The sequence below is a fragment of the Mastomys coucha genome, unplaced genomic scaffold (assembly GCF_008632895.1).
Source record: "Mastomys coucha isolate ucsf_1 unplaced genomic scaffold, UCSF_Mcou_1 pScaffold8, whole genome shotgun sequence".
NCBI lineage: Eukaryota > Metazoa > Chordata > Mammalia > Rodentia > Muridae > Mastomys > Mastomys coucha.
Window position 1 is genome coordinate 26,482,295 of NW_022196914.1, and position 24,377 is coordinate 26,506,671.

The 24,377-nt window shown below is 41.7% G+C and overlaps 1 protein-coding gene across 6 annotated transcripts in view; it reads left to right on the forward strand.

Moving 5' to 3' along the window:
* Ctnnd2 (catenin delta 2) overlaps positions 1-24,377 on the forward strand; it is an 851,684-nt gene that overhangs the window by 710,126 nt on the left and 117,181 nt on the right. For all 6 annotated transcript variants that reach the window (XM_031360311.1, XM_031360312.1, XM_031360309.1 and 3 more), the window contains 2 exons: positions 4,895-5,012; positions 10,673-10,858. In XM_031360311.1, the coding sequence (XP_031216171.1) occupies positions 4,895-5,012; positions 10,673-10,858 (304 nt within the window). The remainder of the gene's footprint in view (positions 1-4,894; positions 5,013-10,672; positions 10,859-24,377) is intronic.

The window sequence follows — 24,377 nt, forward strand, 5'->3', positions numbered from 1 at the left end:
GGGAATGGAGAAATTCGCATGTAAATAAAGAAAATATCTAAAATAAAAAAAAAGAAAAGAAAAGAAAAAGAAAATCAACTGGGCAAATTCCAAACTGTATCTCCATGTCTCATATCAAAGCACTTTCCAGATCTCCAACTCCTTTCAGGTTTGTTGACCACATCACCCTTCTCTCCTTTGGCCTAATTGCACTCCCTGTTAGCAGCTTTCCTCAGCATGGCTCTGGCATCTCCAAGATCTTGGAGAAACCAAGGCAATCTAGGTTTTACCTTCACAGTTTCACACAATCTCCTCTCTGAACCTGTATGCAGGGACAACCCTAATACATGCCTCACAATTCAATCAGGATTATATATGTTATTTCTAGGGGCTAGATATTGTGTATATATAATTTTGTTGCACAATTTCTAAACAGATTTAGCTATTGCTTCCACCATGATAGGCAGAAAATTATTTAAGTGCAATGGTCATACGGACTCTGTTTTGGGCACTGGCTAGCCTTGAATTCACAGAGTTAGCCTACTTCTAAGTCTTGAGTACTAGTAAACACATGTGGTGCAACCAAGCCTTACTACTCTTTCTTATCTCTTAGTGCCTTGCATTTTTCAAAATAGGAGCCTGTGTGTGTGTATATATATAAATTTTTGAGAAGGTTTATCTGCAATCAAATAAAAACTACAGTACAGAAAAATGTAACTACTATTGTAGTTACATCTAATGTTCATGTGGTTCATTCCTCTTACTTCTCATTGGCTGGTCCTATACATTTGTTGAGTACCAGTGAAACTAGCCTGATCATCATAAAGTCTTCTCAAAGAAGGCAGTTTGCTCCCGTCATGAGCTTACACTGAGAATTGACTGAGTTTATCTGTAGAGAGGGTACAGACACTAGACTATACATGGCCCATTAGATCCAGAGTCTGGATTTATAATTATTTGAAAACCCCACCACTACCACCAAGCAAAAGTCACACATATATTGCTACCCAACACTCTTCTTGCCATGAAAAACTATCTGAAATTTTTGACAAGCTTCCTGAATGTCAGAAAGAATGTTTCTTCAAAGCACAACCTGGTGGAAACGCTTTCTAGGTGGAATGATCTAGAACATTCTTTTATAATGCCCTTTGTAGTTTGAATAACATTACCATGCAACACACACATTTTTCTTAGCAGAGGCTACCTCCTCCTCCTCCTTTTCTTCCTCCTCCTCCTCCTTCTCTTCCTCCTCCTCCTCCTTCTCTTCTTCCTCCTCCTCTTTTTCCTCCTCTTCCTCCTCCTCTTCCTTCTCCTTCTCCACGAGAAATCTTCTCAGAGACAAAGGTTGAAATTTATAAGAAATCCTATTAAAATGTTTTTAATATTTACCTAGTTGCCTTTTCTAAGCAACTAAAATCTATTTATATTTTAAGATCAGTAAAAATATCCTATTTGAATAACCTTTCATAGTATTATATTGAAGTACTATTTTAACCCTCCCTATAAAACATTTAGAAACCAAAGTAAATAGTAGGATCAGTAGGTTTTTTAACAGCATTAGACTGGTTTTACTTTAATTAACATAAAATCCCTTCAAAACCAGTCACCCAGATACCCCATCAGCCCCAAAGCCCTCAGTTTTCCTTTTTCCATTGACCTTTGTTATATTGCATCCTCTTCACTGCTTCACACCTTGGAGACCCTCTCTGGGCAGTGAGGATGTTTGCAGATTTATCTTCAGAAGAGTTCAGGCCCAGCAAAACAAATCAGCAGTGGAATGAGAAAGCACCATGGAAGCCAAGGTGGTACAATAGAGTCCTCTAATCTGTCCAAATACACAGATTCTTGTGGTTTGCCATTCGGATCCCAGCAATGGGCCGAGAGCACTACTCCTGAGGTAAATCCATCCATGGAGTTTGAATGCAGATCTCGTGCTCATGTTATCCAGGAGGTGCATTTTACCCATCTCTCATCACTGGAATTCATCACTGCATTCTAGCTGCCTTTCAGGTCAATATTACTACTCCCAAAGTTGGGCACCATTTCATTATCTCAGTCTCCTACCCTCATCTTCCTTGTGCTCTCCAATTCTTCCAATATTGTCTTACCTTCCATGAATTCACACATCTTCCAGCATTCTTTCTGTGTTGTCCATAGTCATTGCAAGAAATCTCTTTCTCCACAACCTCGTCAGCATCTGCTGTCACCTGAGTTTTTGATCCTAGCCATTTTGACTGGTGTGAGGTGGAATCATAGAGTTGTTTTGATTTGTATTTCCTCAATGACTAAGGATGTTGAACGTTTCTTTAGGTGCTTCTCAGCCATTTGGAATTCCTCAGTTGAGAATTGTTTGTTTAGCTCTGTACCCCATTTTTCAATAAGATTATTTGGTTCTCTGGAGTCTAACTTCTTGAGTTCTTTGTATATATTGGATATTAGCCCTCTATCAGATATAGGATTGGTAAAGATCTTTTCCCAATTTGTTGGTTGCCGTTTTGTCTTATTGACAGTGGCCTTTGCCTTACAGAAGCTTTGCAATTTTATGAGGTCCCATTTGTCAATTCTTGATCTTAGAGTTTAAGCTATTGGTGTTCTATTCATGATATTTTCCCCTGTGCCCATGTGCTCAAGGCTTTCCCCACTTTCTTTTCTATTAGTTTCAATGTATCTGGTTGTGGAGGTCTTTGATCCACTTGGACTTGAGCTTTGTACAAGGAGATAGGAATAGATCAATTTTCATTCTTCTACATGCTAACCGCCAGTTGAGCCAGCACCATTTGTTAAAATCCTGTCTTTTTTCCACTGGATGGTTTTAGCTCCTTTGTCAAATCAAGTGACCATAGGTGTGTGGGTTCATTTCTAGGTCTTCAATACTATTCCATTGATCCACCTGCCTGTCACTGTACCGATACCATGCAGTTTTTATCACAATTGCTCTGTAGTACAGCTTAAGGTCAGGGATGGTGATTCCACCAGAGGTTCTTCTATTGTTGAGATGCTGGTGAGGTTGTGGAGAATGAAGAATACTCTTTCATGACTGGTGGGATTGCAAGCTGGTACAACTACTCTGGAAATCAGTTTGGTGGTTCCTTCAGAAATTGAACATAGTACTACCAGAGGAACCAGATATCCCACTCCTGGGCATATACCCAGAAGATGCTCTAACATGTAATAAGGACACATGCTCCACTATGTTCATAGAATCCTTCTTTATATAGCTAGAAACTGGAAACAACTCAAATGTCCCTCAACAGAGGAATGGATATAGAAAATGTGGTACATTTACACAACGGAGTACTACTTAGCTATTAAAAACAATGAATTTATGAAATTCTTAGGGAAATGGATGGATCTGGAGAATATCATCCTGAGTGAGGTAATTCAATCACAAAAGAATACACATGGTATGCATTCTCTGATAAGTGAATATTAGCCCAGAAGATCAGAATACCCAAAGTACAATCCACAAACCACAACAAACTTAAGAAGAAGGAAGACCAAATTGTAGATACTTTGTTCCTTGTTAAAAAGGGGAATAAAATACCCATGGAAGGAGTTGCAGAGACAAACTATGGTGCAGAGACTGAAGGAAGGACAATCCAGAGACTGTTCCACCTGGGAAACCTTCCCATATTCAAGCATCAAATCCAGACACTATTGTGGATGCCAGCAAGTACTGGCTGACAGGAGCCTGATATAGCTATCTCCTGAGAGGTGCTGACAGTACCCGACTAATACAGAAGTAGAGGCTCACAGCCATCCATTGAACTGAGCACAGGGTCCCCAATGAAGGAGTTAGAGAAAGGATCCAAGGAACTGAAGGGTTTGCAGCCCTTTAGGATGAACAACAATATGAACTAACTAGTACACACAGAGCTCCCAGGGACTAAACCAACCAAAGAGTACACATGGTGGGACTCATGGCTCCAGTTGCATATGTAGAAGAGGATGGCCAAGTCGGTCATCAATGGGAGGAGAGGCCCTTGGCCCTGTGAAGGCTCTATGCCCCAATGTAGGGGAATGCAAGGGCCAGGAAGAGGGAGGGGGTTGGGTTGGTGAGCAGGGGGAGTGGGAAGGGAACAGGGTTTATTTTAGTTTATTTTTCTTTTTTTTTTGGAAGGGAAACCAGGAAAAGAGATATCATATGACATGTAAATAAAGAAAACATCTAATAAGAAAAAATTCTGCACCAGAGCTTCATCTTAAACATAGTGAGAAGAACATTCTTAAGCGACAGAATAACTAAACTACTTCAAGGATTTTCTAACAACATGGCAGAGATTCTCCACCTACTAGGACATCATGTGCCTCTTGTAGAGCTAGAGGAATGTCCATCTGTGCTCTAATCATGTGAAGTATTACAACATGCTCCCTCTGTTGCCTTTAGCTCAGGATATGCAACATGGGAAGAGTGTGGTGCATCTCCTTCCTATGGGCTATGTCAGAGACATCCCAATCACACAGAAACATCATATCCCTAAAATGAGTTACTACAAATATACTTCCACCATGGCCATGGGAGGTATATGTTTAGGGCAGAAAAAAAATATGTCTCTAAAATTTTTAGTAAGTTAGAAGCTCTTTCTATGAATATACTTGAGACAGCTTACAGAAGAATGTTTTAAAAGCTTCTGATCGTCTCTTCAATTGCAAATGAGGTAAATCTCTGGAATTTGTAGAAGTCTCTAATTTGTTAAGAGTTCTGGAACGCTGACATACCGTGTTGGGAATTCTGCATTCTCTGTTTGCAATAGATGCTCACGGCTTAGCTCCGAGATGTGTTTGTGGCAGTCACGTTTTCTCATTAAAGCTGCACTCTCGTTGAAGATTGCAGAAAGGAAATGAGCTTCCTTATGAAAGGGTGTTCTCTTGGAGACCACATTGAAGATCCCTGACCTGTTCATTTGCTTTTCAGGAATGTAAGTTCAGCTGGAGAGGAGGCCCGCCGAAGGATGCGGGAGTGTGATGGGCTCACAGACGCCTTGCTGTACGTGATTCAGTCTGCACTGGGGAGCAGTGAGATCGATAGCAAGGTTGGTGGTGTTTGCATAGCTTCAGCTTCTTAGAAGTTAAAGGTACCCCAGGGATTAGACAATGGCTAGAAGCCATGGAAAGCAACCACGGTATTTCATGCTTGCGTTCTGAGCTCTATCCTGACAAACTCCAACACTGTCTAAAGCTATGCTCATTGTAGCTGAGAGTAGCACCTGAATTTCTCACTAGCAGTAAGTGAAAATTCAGATTGGTGTGAGTAACTCAAACCATTGGTGTCCAAGATGAGTGTAAACTATTACACTGAACCTGAGTCTCCAAATTACACGTTAAACATATACATATACATATATATGTTAAAGACAAAGATATTGAAACCATTTGAGATTTGAATAATTATACATTCTTATATTTTAATGACTAGTTATATTAAAGGATGTTTTAAAATCTTACAAAATCTTCCCTAAATTCTCAAAATGTTTAATCAAAGCTTCCAGCATGCTATGGCTCAAAGTGACTGCACTGTGTTAGCTCATAGACTCAAAGAGAATTGGGTTTTGCTTGTCTTTCCCAATATTTGAGATATTTTGTTTTTTCTTTATTAAATTAGACACCTACTGGAACCTTATTACCCCCGCTGGGACTCTGTCACCAGGCTTCAAATCTAAATACCCAACCTTAGCCACAAGTATTTATCCCTTTATAAGTGAATCATGATCTGGTGGTATTAGGGATTAAAATTTTGACTGAATAGATAGAGCTTCATAATAGACTACCTATGAAGCATGCATAAGGTAATGTAGCTGTAAAATCAGACAAATGAGTGGGACACAGTGTTCATGGTGCTTGCTTACAGTCCTTGCAGGATGCCCTATGTTCAAGCCCCAGCACCACATACACTGGATCTGGTGGCACACGCCTAGAATTCCAGCACTTGAGAAGTGAAGGTTGTAAGATCAGAAGTCCAAGGCCATTCTCAGCCATATTGAATTCAGTATGAGCCTGGGCTATGTAAAACCCAGCCTCCCTCCCTCTCTCTGTGTCTCTCTCTCTCTCTGTCTCTCTCTCTCTCTGTGTCTCTCTCTCTCTGTCTCTCTCTCTCTCTCTCTCTCTCTCTCTCTCTCTCTCTCTCTCTCACACACACACACACACACACACACACACACACACAAATAGAACAATAAAGAAACAGTAATTTAGGGGCTGGCGAAGTGGTTCAGCAGTTAAAAACACTCACTGCTCTTGCAGAGGACCTCAGTTCAGTTTACAGATCTCACATTGCAGCTCATAGCTGTCTATCACTCCAGTTCCAAGGGATCCAATGCCCCTTCTGGTATCTATAAGCTCCAGGCACATACATGGTACATATGCTAACAAACAAGCAAAAAATTTCATGTGTGTAAAATAAAAATAAAATTTAAATAACAATACAATAGGCTTACCCATTGATCACCTTTATGGTTGAATTAGCCTAGCCCTTCTCAATCTTGACTGTACCTAACAGTTACCAAGAAATTTAAAAAATTGTACTGGTGTATCATTTGAGAATATGGTCCTGTGAACTCTGGCTTAGTCTAGTTGTGAGCACTACATTTTCTCCCATCCATGATGCTCACTAGGCCTGTGGCCAGTCATAGACCAAATACTACTAATTTCAAACGTGGGATGTGATACAACAAAGGCTTAAGCATCCCTCTCCTGAAAAGGCCCTTTAATGATCATAGGAGACCTATTAATACCATTGACAAGAAAATTAAATCCCTAAAATTGTGACCAGTCAAGAAATCTTGAGTACCTACAGGGGCCTGTTAGTATAATAGGCCCATGAGTTATGAAAGAGCTCGTGTAAATATCTCACTGTCACAGCAAGGCTGAGCATATTAATATCCACAGGAGTAAAAGGCTGAGGCATGGAGATGCTAAGCCTGTTAGTCTGATGGACACAAAACAGCTTTCCCACTATCTGGACCTTGCAGGTGAATAAAAATAAAAGCAACTTGCCAAGCTGCCTTGCTCCCATCTCTGAAGACATATGGCTTAGGTACCCAAACACTCTGTGGCATAAGCATTATTGTCTATTTGACTGGTCAGACTCCTAATACTCCTGAGATAGCTAGATGATCTGTGTTCATATCTATGTTGTATTTCCCAAAACAGAAAGTTGAAAGGGAGGGGTAGTTTCTCCAGCCTAGACTGAGAAGCTCTGGTGTGTCCCTGATGAGTTGGGAATGTGCAGAGCTAGGTATCAGAACAGGCTCCAGTGCCCTCTCCATCCCCTACTCTCTAGAACACTGTGCCCAAGTGCCCTCAACTTATGACAGGAAGGACTGTCATAACCACATGCCCTGTGTATTGAAGGACCCCATCCAGTGTGATGAATTATTCCACAGAGCTCTGCTGGCTGGCTGGTACTATTGACTTTTAACGTATTATTATTGCACTGTAATTTCCCACTCAGCCCTCGGTTTGGCCGCTTCTGAGCTTTCACCATGACAAGTTGGAGAGGGAAACATGAGCGTACATTCTCTTTAAGGCCAGAGGAGTTAATGACCAAGCGCCTGGATTCCATGCAAGCTTGTGGCTCTGCTCCTGTAATTGGGACAGTTTATTGAGTGGGTAACATATGGCAGAGCACTCCACAGATGACTTCCAAATTAGCCCGTTTTAATAGAAAATAAGGAGTCAAAATGACCCCGGTGACCAAAAAGAGCACTAAAAAAGCGCTGTTGACAGTAATGGATGTCACATGCATAGCCACCAGACGCCACATGCCTTCTGCTGGTGTCTCTGGTCTTTGTTCTCTTCTTTTCCACATTCTTTTTAGAGGAACGCTCTTCAGATGGGAACCTGCCTAACGCCAGCCAGACTATCCAACTCTGAGAAGCCTTAGAAGAGGCAAGGGTTTTCTCTCTGAGCCCTCTCCTTCCCACCCTCCCCAGCTCCCTCTTTGTCTCTCTCCATCTTCTCTCCATATCACCTCCCTAGATGCAGAGTAATTATGTAAAGCACTTCTTGAAAACTGCAGATTTAGTCTCCTTGTCCCTATAGAGGAACAGCGAAGCCCCAGGGGAGATAAACAACCAGTTGAGAATGAAGCGTATTCTCCCAAGTCCTTGAGGGAGGAGAAGTCAGTTGGAGATGATTTGAAAATTGTTCTGACTTGTGCCATAACATCTTCCTTTAGAGGAGAGGCGTGTGTCTGTCTTTCATGTGTCGTCTTGTGCTTACCTGCTTTCATGCCAGCTTCCTTTCCTGATGCGGAAAGAATGCTTGAAACTGGAAATCAAGTTGGCTCAAAGCCTGTGGGATTAGCAGCCCTGAAACCTTGGCAAGCTGACAAAAAATAGCCAAGGATGGCATTGGCCCCAGAGTGTGTCCAGAGACTGCTTTTTCTCACTGACGGTCACACTGACACCCCTAATCAGGTAAAGAGCATGGGTTGCCCTTTACCAGCTTCCACCCTGTGACGGAAGCAGGCAAGGATCTGAGTCCTTTGGCCGCTGCCTGTTCTAGCACTGACCCCAGACCAGAGCTTTCATCAGTGTGCTACCTATAGTTTGGCTCAGCCACACTCTCCCCTCTGCAACATGAAACTATTATCTTTACTGCCTTCAGCGGCCTACGTAGTGACTTTCTGAAATATGGCTGAGATGCAAGGGTTTTCAAACTAAAATGTGGGCCTTTTTTCTTCCCCCTTTTCTTTTCCCTTTCTTAAAATGAGAATTTTATTTCTCTATCTCCACAGCCCCATTTCTTAAGTCCGGAACAACATTTAAAAGGTCAATTTTGGGGCCCTGCAATATAACTTAGCTAGTAAATATACTTGCTGCACAAGGCTGGCAGCAGGACTTTGATCTACAGATCCCATAAACTTCTCCAGAATGTTGTCTTCTGACATCCACATGTGTGCTGTGCCCCACACAACACAAATACACACACAGACACACACACAGACACAAATATACAGACACACACAGACACAAATACAGACATAGACACACACAGGCACAAATGCACACATAGACACACACAGACACAAATACACACACAGACACATACAAACATAAATACACACATAGACACACACACAGACACAAATACACACGTAGACACACAAACAGACACAAATACACACACAGACATAAATACACACAGACACAAATACACACATAGACACCCACAGACACAAATACACACACAGACACACACAGACACAAATACACACACAGACACACACAGACACAAATACAGACATAGACACACACAGGCACAAATACACACACACAGACACCTACAGATACAGATACACACACAGACACAAATATACAGACACACACAGACACAAATACAAACATAGACACACACAGACACAAATACACACATAGACAGACACAAATACACACATACCCACAGACACAAATACACACACAGACACAAATACACACATAGACACACACAGACACAAATACACACACAGACACAAATACACATATAGACACACACAGTCACAAATACACACTTAGACACCCACAGACACAAATATACACATAGATACACACAGACACAAATACACACATAGACACACACAGTCACAAATACACACTTAGACACCCACAGACACAAATATACACATAGATACACACAGACACAAATACAGACACACACAGACACAAATACACATAGACACACACAGACACACACAAACACAAATGTACAGACACAAATATATAGATGTTCATAGACAAAAATATACAGACACACACAGAGACACAAATATACAGACACACACATATGTAAAGTAAGCTTTCTTTTAAGGAAGCACTTTCTGCAGAAGGTCAAAGGAAAATGCTCTGGGTTCTGGGGATCATACAGCCTCTGTCACAACATTCTTGTCACTCAGTATCAGCTGGGAGTGGTCATCAACACATAGAAATGCTGCATCTGGGAGAATGTCATTATAAAACAAGCTTCAGATTGGCCAACCAGTTTACTGAGCCTTTCCCTTAGGGTCTGGAACCTGTTTTGTATCACCTCCACAATGCACTGGTGACAGTGACAGGTGATGCTCTGTCTATAACCGTATCCTGTTCTCTCCACAGACCTCTGAAGCTGCTGCTTTTATCATTACTGTTTTGCCAACAAAGAAACAGAAGCCCAGAAAGTTTAGTCACTATGGCCAAAGCCACACAGTCATTGAACAGATCTAGGACTCCCACCAAAGCCAAAACAAAATGTTCTATGTCCCATACCCAGAGCCTCCCTTGTGTGGTTTCTGCGTTATCGAAACTGTATATCTCTTGGTAAATGGTGTGCAATAACATCCCCAACCAGAGCCAAACTAAGTCCATTACCTGTGATTGTAATGACTTGGGCACCTTAAACTCCAGGCAGGAGTGGCCTGTTAATGGCTTGTGATCTTGTAGTTGCAAATGTATCCAGTTCTCACAAGTGTCTTTTAATGACCCATGACTGACATTTGTTGAAGTATCTGATATTGATGATTGTTGTCTATCAAGTGAAAAATGATCATAGGACCTTCCAGGCTTGTCTGAACTCTTCCTGCTGCAGCTGTGAGTGGAGCTAAATGATTCTGAGGACCAATGTGTCTGTGGAGACTAGACTTCCTTTCCAGGGTAGAGCTGACTGCTGATTCGCTTACACTCATTCTTCCATTTCCCTCTTTCTTTTGGGGATGCTGCAGACCGTTGAAAACTGTGTGTGCATCTTGAGGAACCTCTCCTACCGGCTAGCAGCAGAAACGTCTCAGGGACAGCACATGGGCACAGACGAGCTGGACGGGCTGCTCTGCGGGGAGGCCAATGGCAAGGACGCAGAGAGTTCTGGGTGCTGGGGCAAGAAGAAGAAGAAAAAGAAATCCCAGGATCAGGTGATGCTACACACTCAGACTTGCATGCAATTATCCCATTCCTATTACGATATCAACACTCCATCAGTAGATAGATGATAGAGAATGGATGGATGGACGGATGGACAGATGGATGGATGGACAGACAGAGAGATAGATAGATAGATAGATAGATAGATAGATAGATAGATAGATAGATAGATAGATAGATAGATGGCTCTACATTTAAGGTGTGTGGTAAAATTATTAGCATGTCTGCAAGATTTTCCTGCAAGGATTTCACAGCTGAGATGGTGGAAGTTAAGAAATTTCCCTTATGTCTTCCACTTCAGCCAGGATAGGAACTTCCAAAGTAAAGAAAAAGCCATCCGGTACACCCAGATGAGCCAGTTCCTACAGTGGGTAGAGGCAGGTACTGATGCTTCTATGTTGCATGGCAAATGCTTTGGGGCTGGGGAAGGAGGCTGCCCTGCAGATGGCGGAATGCCCAGGACAGGAAAAGCCAGATGAGGAGGGACATTGACAGAGGAGGCATGAGACACAGTATGTGATTGATAGCAGATTTCTGAAGTCCTGGTTATCGTCTTGTCTAACCTTGGGAAGCTGGGATAAGAATTCACAAGCTACAACTGGATGATGTCAGAAGTTTAGTTTTGTAGCACAGTGTTGGGGAATTCAGAACACTGCAGCTTGAGAAGGAAGTATCCTCAACATGAAATATTCTATGCTATTGACACCAATAGGGTTTGCCTGCTGTGCAGCAAAGGCCTGAAGGCAGCTAGCCTCAGGCCGATGGTGAGAACAGCCCTTACTCCATTCTTGAGGTCCCTGGGATAAAAAAATATCCCTTGCACACAGTCCTCTAGAAGAAGGGACGGTGGAGCTGCCCTTCTGCTAGCAGCTAGGAGGTGTGCCCTGGAGAAGACGGTGTTTCTAGACACTGCAACGGTCCAATGGACTCCGGGGCTCTCAGCCCTGCACAGCCATGTCCACCTTTCCTCAGACATGAAGTCTCCATTTACCAAGCACACGACCAGTGTCCTTCTCTGGACACTGACGTCACATGGCCAGCTTTTCCTGGACACTCTAATTTTGCATCGGTTGATTTGAGTTTTGCCAACCCATCACCTGACTGACCTATGCAAGTATCTGCTGAAGAGAGACTCGGCTCACAGTCTTCTCTGTGTCCAAATTTTAAATCCAAGATAGCATACCCATATGTTTGTTTAGATACTAGTACAGTGTTTTCTAAACTATTTAAAGTTTAAAGAAAGTGTTTTCCTTAGAGTAAGGATTAACAGGAATGCCCTTTTAATCTTGTTTGTGAATTTCCTGGAAGGACTCACTCAGCATCAGAAGTCTGTAGTAGTAAGCAGTAGCTATGCGAGGCTCCTAAGAACTTCTCAGGTATTTCCCACAACACCTGGACCTACATGCCCCTGCCTCTATAAGGGCCACACTCCCCACCTTGAGCAGAGCCTTCCCATTCTGTGGTGGGCTCTCTGACCACAGCTCCAAAACTGCTTTCCCCTGGAAATATCAGCCACAGCGTAAAGGCCCATAGGAGAAAAATCTCCCACTCACCATAGATTTGTACTGGGAAACCCCTAAAGGCTGGACTACCTAGATGGATCATATAATTCCAGAAGGCACTTTCAGGAAACAAGTCTAAAATAATATCAGTCTTAACCAGGGACACCTTAGACTGTCATTGGATCCATTCCCATATCCAGCTTCACCCCAAGGTTTGGAGCAGCTACACCCTTGCCAGAGCCTCTAGTCTGACACTGGTGTGTCACTTTATAAGATCCTGAGTTGACAGAGAACCGTCCTAGCTCTTCCTTGATGCCCTTTATAAACTTCTAGCTCTCAGATGACAGGGGGATCTGCATTGATTGTGTTCAGAGAAATGAGCATCCAGAAGATAAGGGAACCCATGGAATTCACCCAATCACAGCCCTTCTCTTGAGGTATGAGCTGTCTTGTGAAGCCCCAGGGAGGAGACTTTGCAGGCCTCACACTGTAGATGAAGCATCTCAATGTTGAATGCTATGATACCATTCATAGAATCTTATGATTTTTGCCATAAATAAGTATAAAATTGTTTATGATTCCTCGCTCCTATTTTTTTCTAAGTATTTTCTTGAAGAACATTTTGCTGAACTTTCAAAAGTTAAAATGCAGTGGAATGCTGATGTTCGCAAAGACTCTTCAGACTTAAATCTCATAGATTTGGGAATTTGGATTTTTTATTCTTGTTTTGTTTAATTTTCACCATACGCTAAATACATATACAACTATTTTGAATTGCCAAAAGTTCAATATCAATCTTAATGGAGGATATATGCTGAAAACTATTCTTGTTTGGAAAACTATTTAGTGTACTTTGTCCATTTCTGTATATTTTTGAATAGTCAAAAGTGAAAACTATCTTGCAGTTATAGACTGGTGAAAGTAAAACAGAGGTAAATTTCTAGAGGCTAAAAACAAGGTGAATCCAGAATGTGAGATAAAGGGGGGGATGCAGGCAAAGCTCTGTGGACTCCATGCTCTCTGCAAGGGAGAGAACTGTGGTGCGTAGTGCTACCTGTTGGGAGAGGATGATGCTGAGGCCAGTCCACCTTCTCAGGTTGGACTAAGCAGTGATTTTCCTGACCATGTCCTGTAGTGCCTGAGTGGGGGACTGGGACCACTATTTGGGAATCAGAGTCAAGGAACCTACAGGAATTAGAGGCAGGATCCAGGTCGTCAACTCATCACTGTTACCAGGTTGTAGCAGGATGAATAATACAGATTTCCTAAGGCCTCTGTAGGAGGAATCATGGTTGTCTTCCCTAACTCAAGAACAACAGGCTACCTTCTGCCTGGAAATTACAAAAATTCCCTAGAAGCATCTAGAGAGTTCCAGGCATATAGCTTCATATTAGTCCAGATACCACCTGATCCTGGGGTCTCTACTGCCCCAAAGTCAGGACTGTGCCTTGCATTTTTGGTTTGAGATGTCATATATGTTTAGTAAGTGCTCAGCCCCAGCCACACCACCACCCCTCAGACTTGGAACTTTTGGTGGTTTGGATAAAATAACACAATGAAAGCCTTAAAAAGTGGCAGAAAGCATGTGTGTATACAAATAGGGGTGTATAGGTGACAAAGATAGAGATGAACACTGCTAAATTTTGTGATACGTGTGTCATATGAACCATAAAATAATTGTGTGTGCAAAATATTCCAGAGAAATAGAGTGGGGGCTAAGGTGATAACTGGTTCTACTTATACTTAGTAACACCACTTAAAAGTAATGGTCAGGCTGGGTGCTGGTGGGACATTCCTATAACACCAACATCCCTGTCTCTAAACGAAAACAAGATGTAGGAATATCGTTCACTGATAGATAGTTTGCCAACATGTACGCAACCCCGAGTCTGAGCCCCAACTCTGCAATATAGAATTCCCAAGGGTCCTGGGAAATGAATTCCATGATTACTATAAAAATGCATGATTCTTTACCTAAGGACTCATATCCACAACACAGACCTCTCCCTCCAGAGGAGCCAGATACTGATCAGGAAGCAAAGCAGTGACTTCACAGCAGTTGGTTTTATGACGGTCCTGGAGCCTGCTTTGTTCTGTATGTTTGCGTTTGTACATTACATATACATGTGCACCATCCCTTACGTTTAGCTTTAGTGGCCATACAATATAATCCCCGTACTCCAGAGGCAGAGGCAAGTGGATCTTTGAATTTGAGGCCAGCCTGATCTATGCGACAAGTTTCTTACTAGCTAATGCTACATAATGATATGCTGTCTCAAAAAAAAAAAAATGGCACTTGTATTTTGAATCATAGAAGAACCTATACCATTCTGCAGGTCAGATTTAGTTATAAGACCAATCCTCAGAAATGTTTCTTTTAAACTCCTTAATATAGATAATTCAGGAAAATGTACATTATGGAAGAATGCTATAGTCTTGATTTTATTTAATTAAGTGGTTCTGTGCAAACACACCTGAACTGATAGTCACACCTATGTCACAAGTGTGTGCATTGCCTCTTTGCACAAGAGTGGAAAAGCCCTTGGCAGCTAACTTTTCTCAGTACCTGTTGCTGAACCATGAAGCCAGTACCTCCTGGTGTCCCTTTCTTGATAAAACTTCCCAGCATATCAACCCAGTACAGTACAGTTTTGTGCTAATAATCTAGCATCTCAGATCAATGGGGTCTGGGAAACTAGAAGACAAAATTAATATATTTCTTCTTTTGTACAAAGAAGCTATTTTGGGTTTGTTTTTCAAATTGGCAAGTGGCCAAAGTCCCAGTGACAGTGCCCTAATGGGTTCTGCTCATTCATAGCTGAAGAATCACACCACATTGTCCTGCTACTGAATATGAGCCAAGCAGACCCTGGTCTCACTCAGCGTGAGCCTGATGCCAACAGGGATAACTGCTGAGATAAAGCAAGCAAAAGCAACAGAAAATTCTAGAGCTTAAATCCCCTGTCCCAAAAGCCACCAGGAAAATCACATCTCAAAAGGGATGAAAAGTCAGCTATGTGTTCGGATGAGTGACAGGCAATTGATCAGGCTCCATACTTGATTCTTCTGGCCCAGCATTTTGAAAACAATAGATTTTCTCTTGTGACCACTTTGGTTGCATGATCTTTGGCATCACTATCAGTGTAAGAGACAGTGCTTTGCTGGTGTGCAGGTAGGTCTCCTTTACTTGTAGAGAAGTTTCATCTGTGAAACTCCCATTGGAATTCCTTCATGATTTCACTGACAGAATGATTTCTCTCAACCAAATTAAACCTCAGTTCTACCCTTCCAAACCAACCCCATGTACAAAATGCCCATTACTCCTTAATCTCCTTTCTATCCTTATATTTAGTTAGATTCCTCCCCTGGTTCTTATGTCTGGAGTTGAATACATTTGTGGGTCCCACAGAGGGTAGATAGAAGGTCTGTATGGATCTTATTTCCATATGTGACTTGCAGTCTAACACCCGACACTAATTGCATTGTTTGGCCATCAAAGTGTGGCCTCTGGTGACTCTAGGTCTGGCTGATGTCTTGTTTTAAGTGGATGTTCATAGCCAGGATTTGTGCAGACTTATTTTTTTTCTTTCCTGAAGAGATTTTGTATCCAAGTAGCTGTGAGATGGTATACCTCATAGTCTGCCATTTCCTTTATTCGTCTCTGAATAAATTCTCATATAAGTTGACAATTCTGTCATATAAAATGTCAATAATTAAATTGACAGTCAGTATCTGAAATTATCAAGAAATGCAATCTAATGCACACTCTACATTATCATCAGTTAAGCGTTTAGGATATGTGGACTGGGAAGATGACTCAGTCCATGAAGTATTCAGTTCTCTCTCTAGAGTCCATATAAAATAAGCTGAGCATAGTGGCATGTGATTCCAATCCCAGCTAAGGGTGAGGAGATGTGATCCCTAGCCTGTGTAGGTGTTTGTCCCTGTTAGAAAAACACAGTCTAAAAAATTTAAAGATGGATTGTGTCTTAGGAACAATACCTGAAGTTATCCTCTGGTCTACATACATGTGCACACACCTGACACAGATGTGCAAAGGTATACACATGCACACACACAAATACATATATACAAACATGTCTAACTTATAATTTGCATGCATGAAGAGTACATGTATGTCAAAGCATCCTTGTAGATGTTGTTTTAGATAGTATTGGATGAAGGGAGAACTTTGACCTAGATATTGGCATTCTTGAATCCTATATGTACCCTACCACATGTATGATATTGGCCTGAAAATGAGCCTCTGATACTAAATAGTATGCAATGTCTCAAGGAAGAACTGTGAACTTTATTACTCATTTAAATATTACATTGTAGCTTTTAATTCATGTGACTATGTTTCCTATCAGACAAAGAAATTGTTAGTTATGAAAAGAAATCTAAATGGTCTCCACCTCTGAATTTTTCCAACCACAGATGCAACCAACTATAGAAGAAATACTAAAAAAAAAAAACCACTGTTCCAAACTGGCACTTATTCCTGAAACAGTACAGTATAACAGCTATGTACACATAATTTTCACAATAGTTATATACAATAAGCAGTCTAGAGATGATTTAAAGCAAGCAGATCATTGGGTCTAAGTTATATGCAAACACTACACCATGTTTGTGGGGGATTTTGATCATGAATTGAGTCCTAGAACTGATACCCCAAACACTAATGGATGAATGTATATATTCCCATCATGGGTAAGTCATATGTAGGTAACATCGAAATCCACTGCAAGAAAAAATACACAAGCATGCACAGCATCCTCTTCTGTGGCAATTTGCCATTACAGTTCCTCGGAGAGCAGCCAGCATTTTAGATCCTTTTCATTTGGCATCTATCCATAGCTTTGTTCGACCCTTCAGAGTGCAATTACACTCTATCAACTGTGTGCTGTGTGCAGGCATGTAGGTTCTTTTAGTAGATCTTTTCCACAGGTGCAGATGAACACCCTACAATTGTCAGAGGGCAGATAGTATATATCTTCCAGACTGCTTATCTTTAGGATGCTGTACTCCTCTTCCTGGTCTAAGAGACCACAGTCCACAGATGGAAACAAATAAAGAAGGCAAGCATTTCCTTCCCACTGGCGCCCCACCTGGAAGCTGCACACATCACTGATATCCAGGTGGGCTGTGCGTCACAGCAGCACCTTAACTTTTAGGAGTGCTGTGAAGCATAGCGCACTTTTCCAGAACAGCCAGGATCCTGTGTGAATTGCCCTTCAGTCACCTCCGTGAATAAAGAGGGATACAATGGAATGTTAAGTAGGTCTGGTGGCAGATCTCTCTGAGGGAAGCGTCATCATTTAAGTTGTGGAGCAATACTTACACTTGGTATCCATAATGGAACCTGTAGTCATTTCAGTCTTCATAAACTCTGCGAAGAGTGAAGCCCCTTCTTGCCTGCACTCCCGTGCCCGCCTTGCCTCATCTGTGCCAGGGGAAAAGAGAAAGCGCACTGTTCTACTGCCAGCCACCTATCACCTGATATAGCATGGCCTTGTTTCCTTCCTGGCAAATAGCCCTTTGGTCTGGAAAGCAGAAAAGCTACTGAGTGTTCCATCCCGGACTCGTGCCATGGTGTGCTGACCCAAGCCCTTCCTTATAGAAAATGTGTGTTGCTTCCAAATATTTACTGATATGCCTGCGTAGTTAAATCTCATCTACCTCTTTAATCAGTTCTTAAAGATTTATTCCTTACCATGAAACACCTAGACCCAAACCAATATTTATGTTTTTGCATGTGTGTGGCATATGTAAATATGATCCTGTTGAAATGTACATATGCATGTTCATGTATAAGTTTATTACACATGCATGTGGAGGCCACATGTTTCTCAACTGTACTCCTTCCTTTTGTGGACAGTGTCTCTCACTGTACCTGAAGCCCAACACACCCATATGGCTGGACCAGCTAGTCAGCCAGCTGCACACATCCTTTGTCCTTGCTTCCCCAGTGTGGACATCGCACGTGGATGTCACCATGCCTGGCTTTTTTCCAAACTTAAGTTCTCATGTTTGAACACATTAACTGCCCACCCCCAGCGTTTAGCTTAATGCCTAATAATTTGAATAAATAAATTTAGTTTTATACATACAAGCACTATATTAGTCAGGGTTCTCTAGAGTCAGAGAAACTATGGAGTGTCTCTCTATATTGAGGGAATTTTTTGTGATGACTTTACAGTCTGTAGTCCAACTAGCCCAACAATGGGCAGCTGTAGATGAGAAGTCCAAGAATCTAGTAGTTGCTCAGCCCCATGAGGCTAGTTGTTTCAGCTGGTCTTCTGTAGAAGTAGGTTCCAACAGAGGTGCTGGCAAGTAAGTGCAAGCAGTGAAGAAGAGTGAACCTTCCTTTTTCCAGTGTCCTTATCTAGGCCTCTAGCAGAAGGTGTGGCCCAGATTAAAGATGTGTACCACTATGATGCATACCACCACACCTGGATCTGGGACTTTCTTTGTCCCAGGCTGACTTTGAACTCAAAGATCTCCTTGCCTCAGTCTCCTGGGATTAAATGCATACACTACCTTGCCTATTTCTACGTTTTTCATGGCCACTAAATCTCAAGATCTCCATGCCAAGATCCAGGTCAGAAACTTATGTCTTCCAGCCTCAAGGCCTGGATCACAGGTGAGCCCTACAATTCTGGCTTATAGTTCATTCCAGATACAGTCAAACTCACAACCTGGAAGAGCCAGTACAAGCACCAATGACTCTATCCTTCATGGAACTATTGATGGCCTTAAATATTCATGTCTTAGTGTCACAATTGCTTTCTCCTTCCCAGACAGTTTTCCTTTTATTAGTGACCACATTTTATTTTGCTGCTTGATACCACTTCCATTCCAGCCATCTGCTGCTTTCTGTCACTCCCACTGCTGGCTGCAGCCTTGTCTCACTCAGCTCTCACCCCACCATATGCTAGGATCTTGTTGACTCAAGACACCATACTCAGTGTCCCAGAAGGAGCACATCACATAAGCTCGGCTGCACAGTTCCATTCCTTCTATGCACGCATGAGGTTCTTCTCCTTCTTTATTACTTCTAATAGCACCTGAAAGGACTCCTTTTCATTCAGTGAGTCTACAGACTGAAAAACATGTCTGATTTACTTTGCTTAGCTAATACCTACTGCTCACTACACCATGCCATCAAAATTGTCACTGAGCCTACTGGACCAGGGTTTCCAGGCACTGAAAACATTTTGTGCTGGATCCTTCTCTGTGTTGGGTATGTCCTATGCATTAGTGTTTGTCGGCATCCCTAGGCTCTACCAGTAGATGCCAGTATCACCTCCTCCTCCACCAGTTATAAGGACCCAAACTCCTTCCAGACCTTGCCCATTGCCCCTTTGATTGGACAGCTCTCCAATTGGGCAAGACCATCTGAATCAGCAAATACCTGAGACAACAGGATTTCAAAAGATGTCAACATGTCAGTGGCAGAACCTCTGCAGATAGAAGACCTCAGCTTTCCCTAGGCTAGGATGGGGAGTTAGGAGCAAGAGAAGAGCTCAAGGTAAGAAGTGGTGCTGTTCCAGTGTTCCCAACATAGTCATGTAGAAAGCGTTACAAATGAGTCCAGTATGGATGAGCCATCCTAGTAACGTGTCTTTCATCCTGAGGGATCTATGTCCAGCCCCATCCCATAAGGGGTGGGGGTGCAGACCATATAAGGAGGTGACGCACCAGGGTTATCCTGGGATGCCTTTGTCCTAACCCTTTGTGAAGAAAGCCCCCTATCTTTCTGCCCCCTGGCAGAAGAATCCAGTCTCTCAACTACAGACTTCTTCCAGTTATCTATCAACAGGGCTGAGGCAAAATGCAGTGTCTGGAAAACACAGCTGACTGGGCATTAGCTCTGCCTGGCTTCAATTGTGTACTGTGGCCTCTGCACAGTGCTTGAAGACATTCACACAGCTGAGCTACCCTAGCTTTTCAAATTCCCAAGAGACAGCATGAAGTATCCTTTCTCTCCTGGCTTCTTACAAGTAGGATTTTTAAATCCCCCGTCTCCTCCATCCCCATAAGGCTGGGAGTGGTCGGGAAACACTCTGAAGACAAAATCATCGTGTGCCGTTCAGACCATGCCTAACAACAACGGCAGTGAATGTATTTGGAATTTGATTGTTATTTCTGGGGACATTTCATCCAGGCTGCAGCCCAATTAAATCAAACTCAGCTTGAGCAAACATTCTGACTGCATACTAACCTACTTTGTCTCCCTACATTATACAACCTGTGACTTCCCTGGGAAGGGAAAATGGGATCTTAAAATCAGACTGTTCCCCATTGCTGCAAGCCAACTCCTGCTATCTGCAGCGTTCCCTGCCTCATCTGTTCTTTAGTTCACTGGGGTTCCTTTGGTAGAGTTTTCCTGCGCATATGTAATGGCTGCCATTGTCCCTAATTGGCAGTGAAATCTGGGAACTAGAGATATATTCTGCCAGTATGGCTGGCCTTTGCTGTCTGTGTTCCGAAGACACAGCTCACCAAGAAAACATATTTTCAGAGCACAAACTTAACTGGCCGGGCTGAGATTAGAGCAAGGCTATAGCACTTTGGACAGAAAAGGCCAGCCTTTTGACACTTCTCCTTTGGTGGGAATCCTTCTACCAGTATGATAAGTGGTTTTTATTTGTTAGCAAGTCCATGACACACAGCTTAGGGCATGAGAGACTAGACAAGGGAGGCACTGAGAGCTTGTAAAGAAGAGATGAAATTGTCCATAGCTCTCTGTATACAGCGGAAGCTTTGCAAAGTAATAAAAAGAATTACCCCAACCATCCTCTTAGACGCCTGTTTGCAAAGTCCATTTGCAAATTATATTGACCTGGCTTTATTGATCTCTGGTTTTATTTCCAAGTTATGTCTTTCTCCTCATAGAAAGGAAAAATGACTTCTACTTTCAATCCTCAACCTAAGTGTAGCAGAAACATTCTAAGTAGACTCTGAACACTGCAACCAAAGAGAATATTAATAGTTTTAACTGCCCCTCAGTAATTGTACATCCTTTGGGGTACAGTGTGATACTCTGGCCCATCTGGACAACTGTAATAGTCCCATCAACACGATATGCATACTCTGCTCCGAAAGCAGGCATCATTTCTTTATGTTGGGAACATTCAAAGGCCTCTCCACCAGCTATTTTTAAAGCAATTGTAAATACGTTTCTTCTTTTATTCGAAAATAGATGTTTGTCACACAGTGTGTTCAGACTCAGTGTGTAGCTGCGGTTTGGCTGGGATTTCTAACCTGCCCACTTTCACTCTCCACTGTGGGGCCCCAGGTGTGCAGTGCCGAGCCCAGCTCCCGGCTACATGGTTTGTTTGCTTCTATCCCAGTTTCTTTGTTTATGTTTTATCTCATTTTGCTTCATTATTGTTCCTTATATAACTTTTCATTTTCTATAAAGAAATAGGAAGGGTGTGGATTCTGGCGTGAGGGGAGATGGAAATAATGTCTACCAGCTATTTTGAAGTATATGATTATTTCTTGTCAATTACTATTACAGCACTGTACTCTAGAATACTGGCAGTTATTCTTGCTACCTGACAGCACTTGAGCACATGTGGCCTCCACACTGATATGTTCAGTAAGGTTGTTTTCTTCATAAACACACATATCTTCCAGTAGCCACCATACGTCATCAACTCCCCTCCAGCTACCAACCGTGGTCACAGCAAAAGCGTTACAACCAGAATGTATAATGCAAGCAGAAGAATGAGGATTCTTCTTCTTTCAAAAAAAAAGAAAAGGACATGATCATCTGATAGTCTGATGGGAAAGTACATATTTTTGATTCCACACAATTTTTTAAAGTACATGTAATTACTTTCCCCTCATATTTATCACATACTTGTACATTTGAAGGAAAGGAACAAGTATTAGTAACATGTCACTGATTGAGGCACTCTCCAGGGTGGCAAATACAACCCTCCATGTGTCAGGACTTGCTGTGTGTCCTCAAGAGAACTTCCTGGCAGAGAACTGCAACTAGTTTCTTTTCTAACATTAAATTTTGTTGGTGCCTATTATGTTATCCGTACACAAACAAACAAGCCTAAAATCTCTGCTTTCACCCACTTAACACTTAATCCTTAATCTTATGAACGGTAAATACATGAGCAAAATCCTAAATTACAATAAATCAAGGGATCTTTAACTATAAATATACTCTCTGGACCAGGGAGGTGACTCTGTGGATGAAGGCAGTTGCCATGGAAGCCAGAAAGCCCAGGTTTGATCCCCACAGAATCCATGCTGGAAGGGAACTGACTTCTGAGAGTGGTCTCTGACCTCCACATGCACACCATGACATGTACCCATATTTACACATGCTCATCACATACCACACACACTAATAATAACAAATATAATTCTTAAATAAATAAATGCATTCTCTTCTATGTTTCCTGCTTAATTACAAGAATTAATTTGAACAATTAAAGGATGGACTTAGGAACCAAAGGTGCTAGAGCTTCAATTCATTTTACTAAGGAAAAATAATAGATTAAAGCGGTGTCTTGCTTTGAAGCCCGTGATATCCTGAAACACTATGTAACCTAGGCTGGGCCAAACTCATGACAGTCCTCTAGCGCCTCTCCCAGTCCTCCTGTGTCAACCCATAGAGTTCTAGGATTAAAGGTGTGCACTGTGCCTGTCCCTTGTTTACTTTTTTATGGTGAAAAATTTTAAGTTCATTATATTAAAATTAAGTCAGTGAGTTAGCTATTTTAGTCAAAAAAGTAACATATTAAAGTAGATTTATTCTACAATCTAAAATACTTGTCTAATCCTCAAGTCTGAGGAGTGAAATCAGGAAGAGAAATGGGTGATTTCATGAAAACTTCCCCACCTAGCACAAGATAAACCTCAGCAAATGCTTCATCCAACCACACACGCCCCGTCTCCTCTCTCTAGTTATCCTATTGTTCCTGAATAGATTTTTCAGCATACTGTGTACATGTCCACTAACTTGCCAGTGCAGCAGATTATATATATAAAATCAAGAGGTGCTCTGTAGACACTGCCTCTGCTTATGTCTCTGAAATATTTTGTTTCCTGTTTCTTCCCTTTATAATGTAGAAACTCCTCTCTATTGGCTTCATAACATTTTCATATTATGAACTCTTAACATAATTTTGTAACCTGTCTTGAAGCTACAGTGAAGAACATAGCTTGCACAAAGTTTTGTAAACGGAATCCTGTGTTCTAAAAATGACTTAGCTGCGTGGCAAGCACTTGTAGACTATTGAAAGATTTAGCCATGGGCTACATGTGGTAGTTACAACCCCAGCGCACAAGACATGGAAAACAGGTGATTGTAAATTTGAGGCCATCTTGGAATACACCAAGAATTTGGAGTCAGCATGTACAATATAAGAAAATCCAGTGTTAAAACAAAGCAGACAAACATAAAACCAATTAAGTGCCACTTCCTTCACTCAATTCCCCACTTTTGCAGAAATGAGAAGCATCATGTGTTTAAACTTATAGATGATATATTTCCATTATTGTAAAGAGTCAAATATCCTATAGTCAATCATAAATCCTTACCCAGAAATGGATTTACATTGGTAGTTTGTTCCGTTTCTGAGGAGGGGGGATTTTGATTTGGGATTCTGTTGAATCTGTGCATTGTTTTTGACAGAATTTTCATTTTCACAATATTAATTCTACCAATCCATGACCATGGGAGGTCGTTCTCTATTCTAATGTCTGCCTTGATCTCTTTCTCCAGACATATATTTTCACTGTAGAGTTTTTCACCTCCTTTGTGATCTATTGCCCAATAATTTTTGAGACGCTATTGTGAATGGGAGTGTTTTCCCATCCATTATCTTTTTCTTGGCATATTTGTCATTGGAATATAAAATGACTAGTGACTATTATAAGTTTATTTTGTACCCTCACACTTAAATTTAAAAAAAAAAATTCTAAAATTTATATCGAACACAAAAGACCCCATATAGTCAAAGCAGTCCTG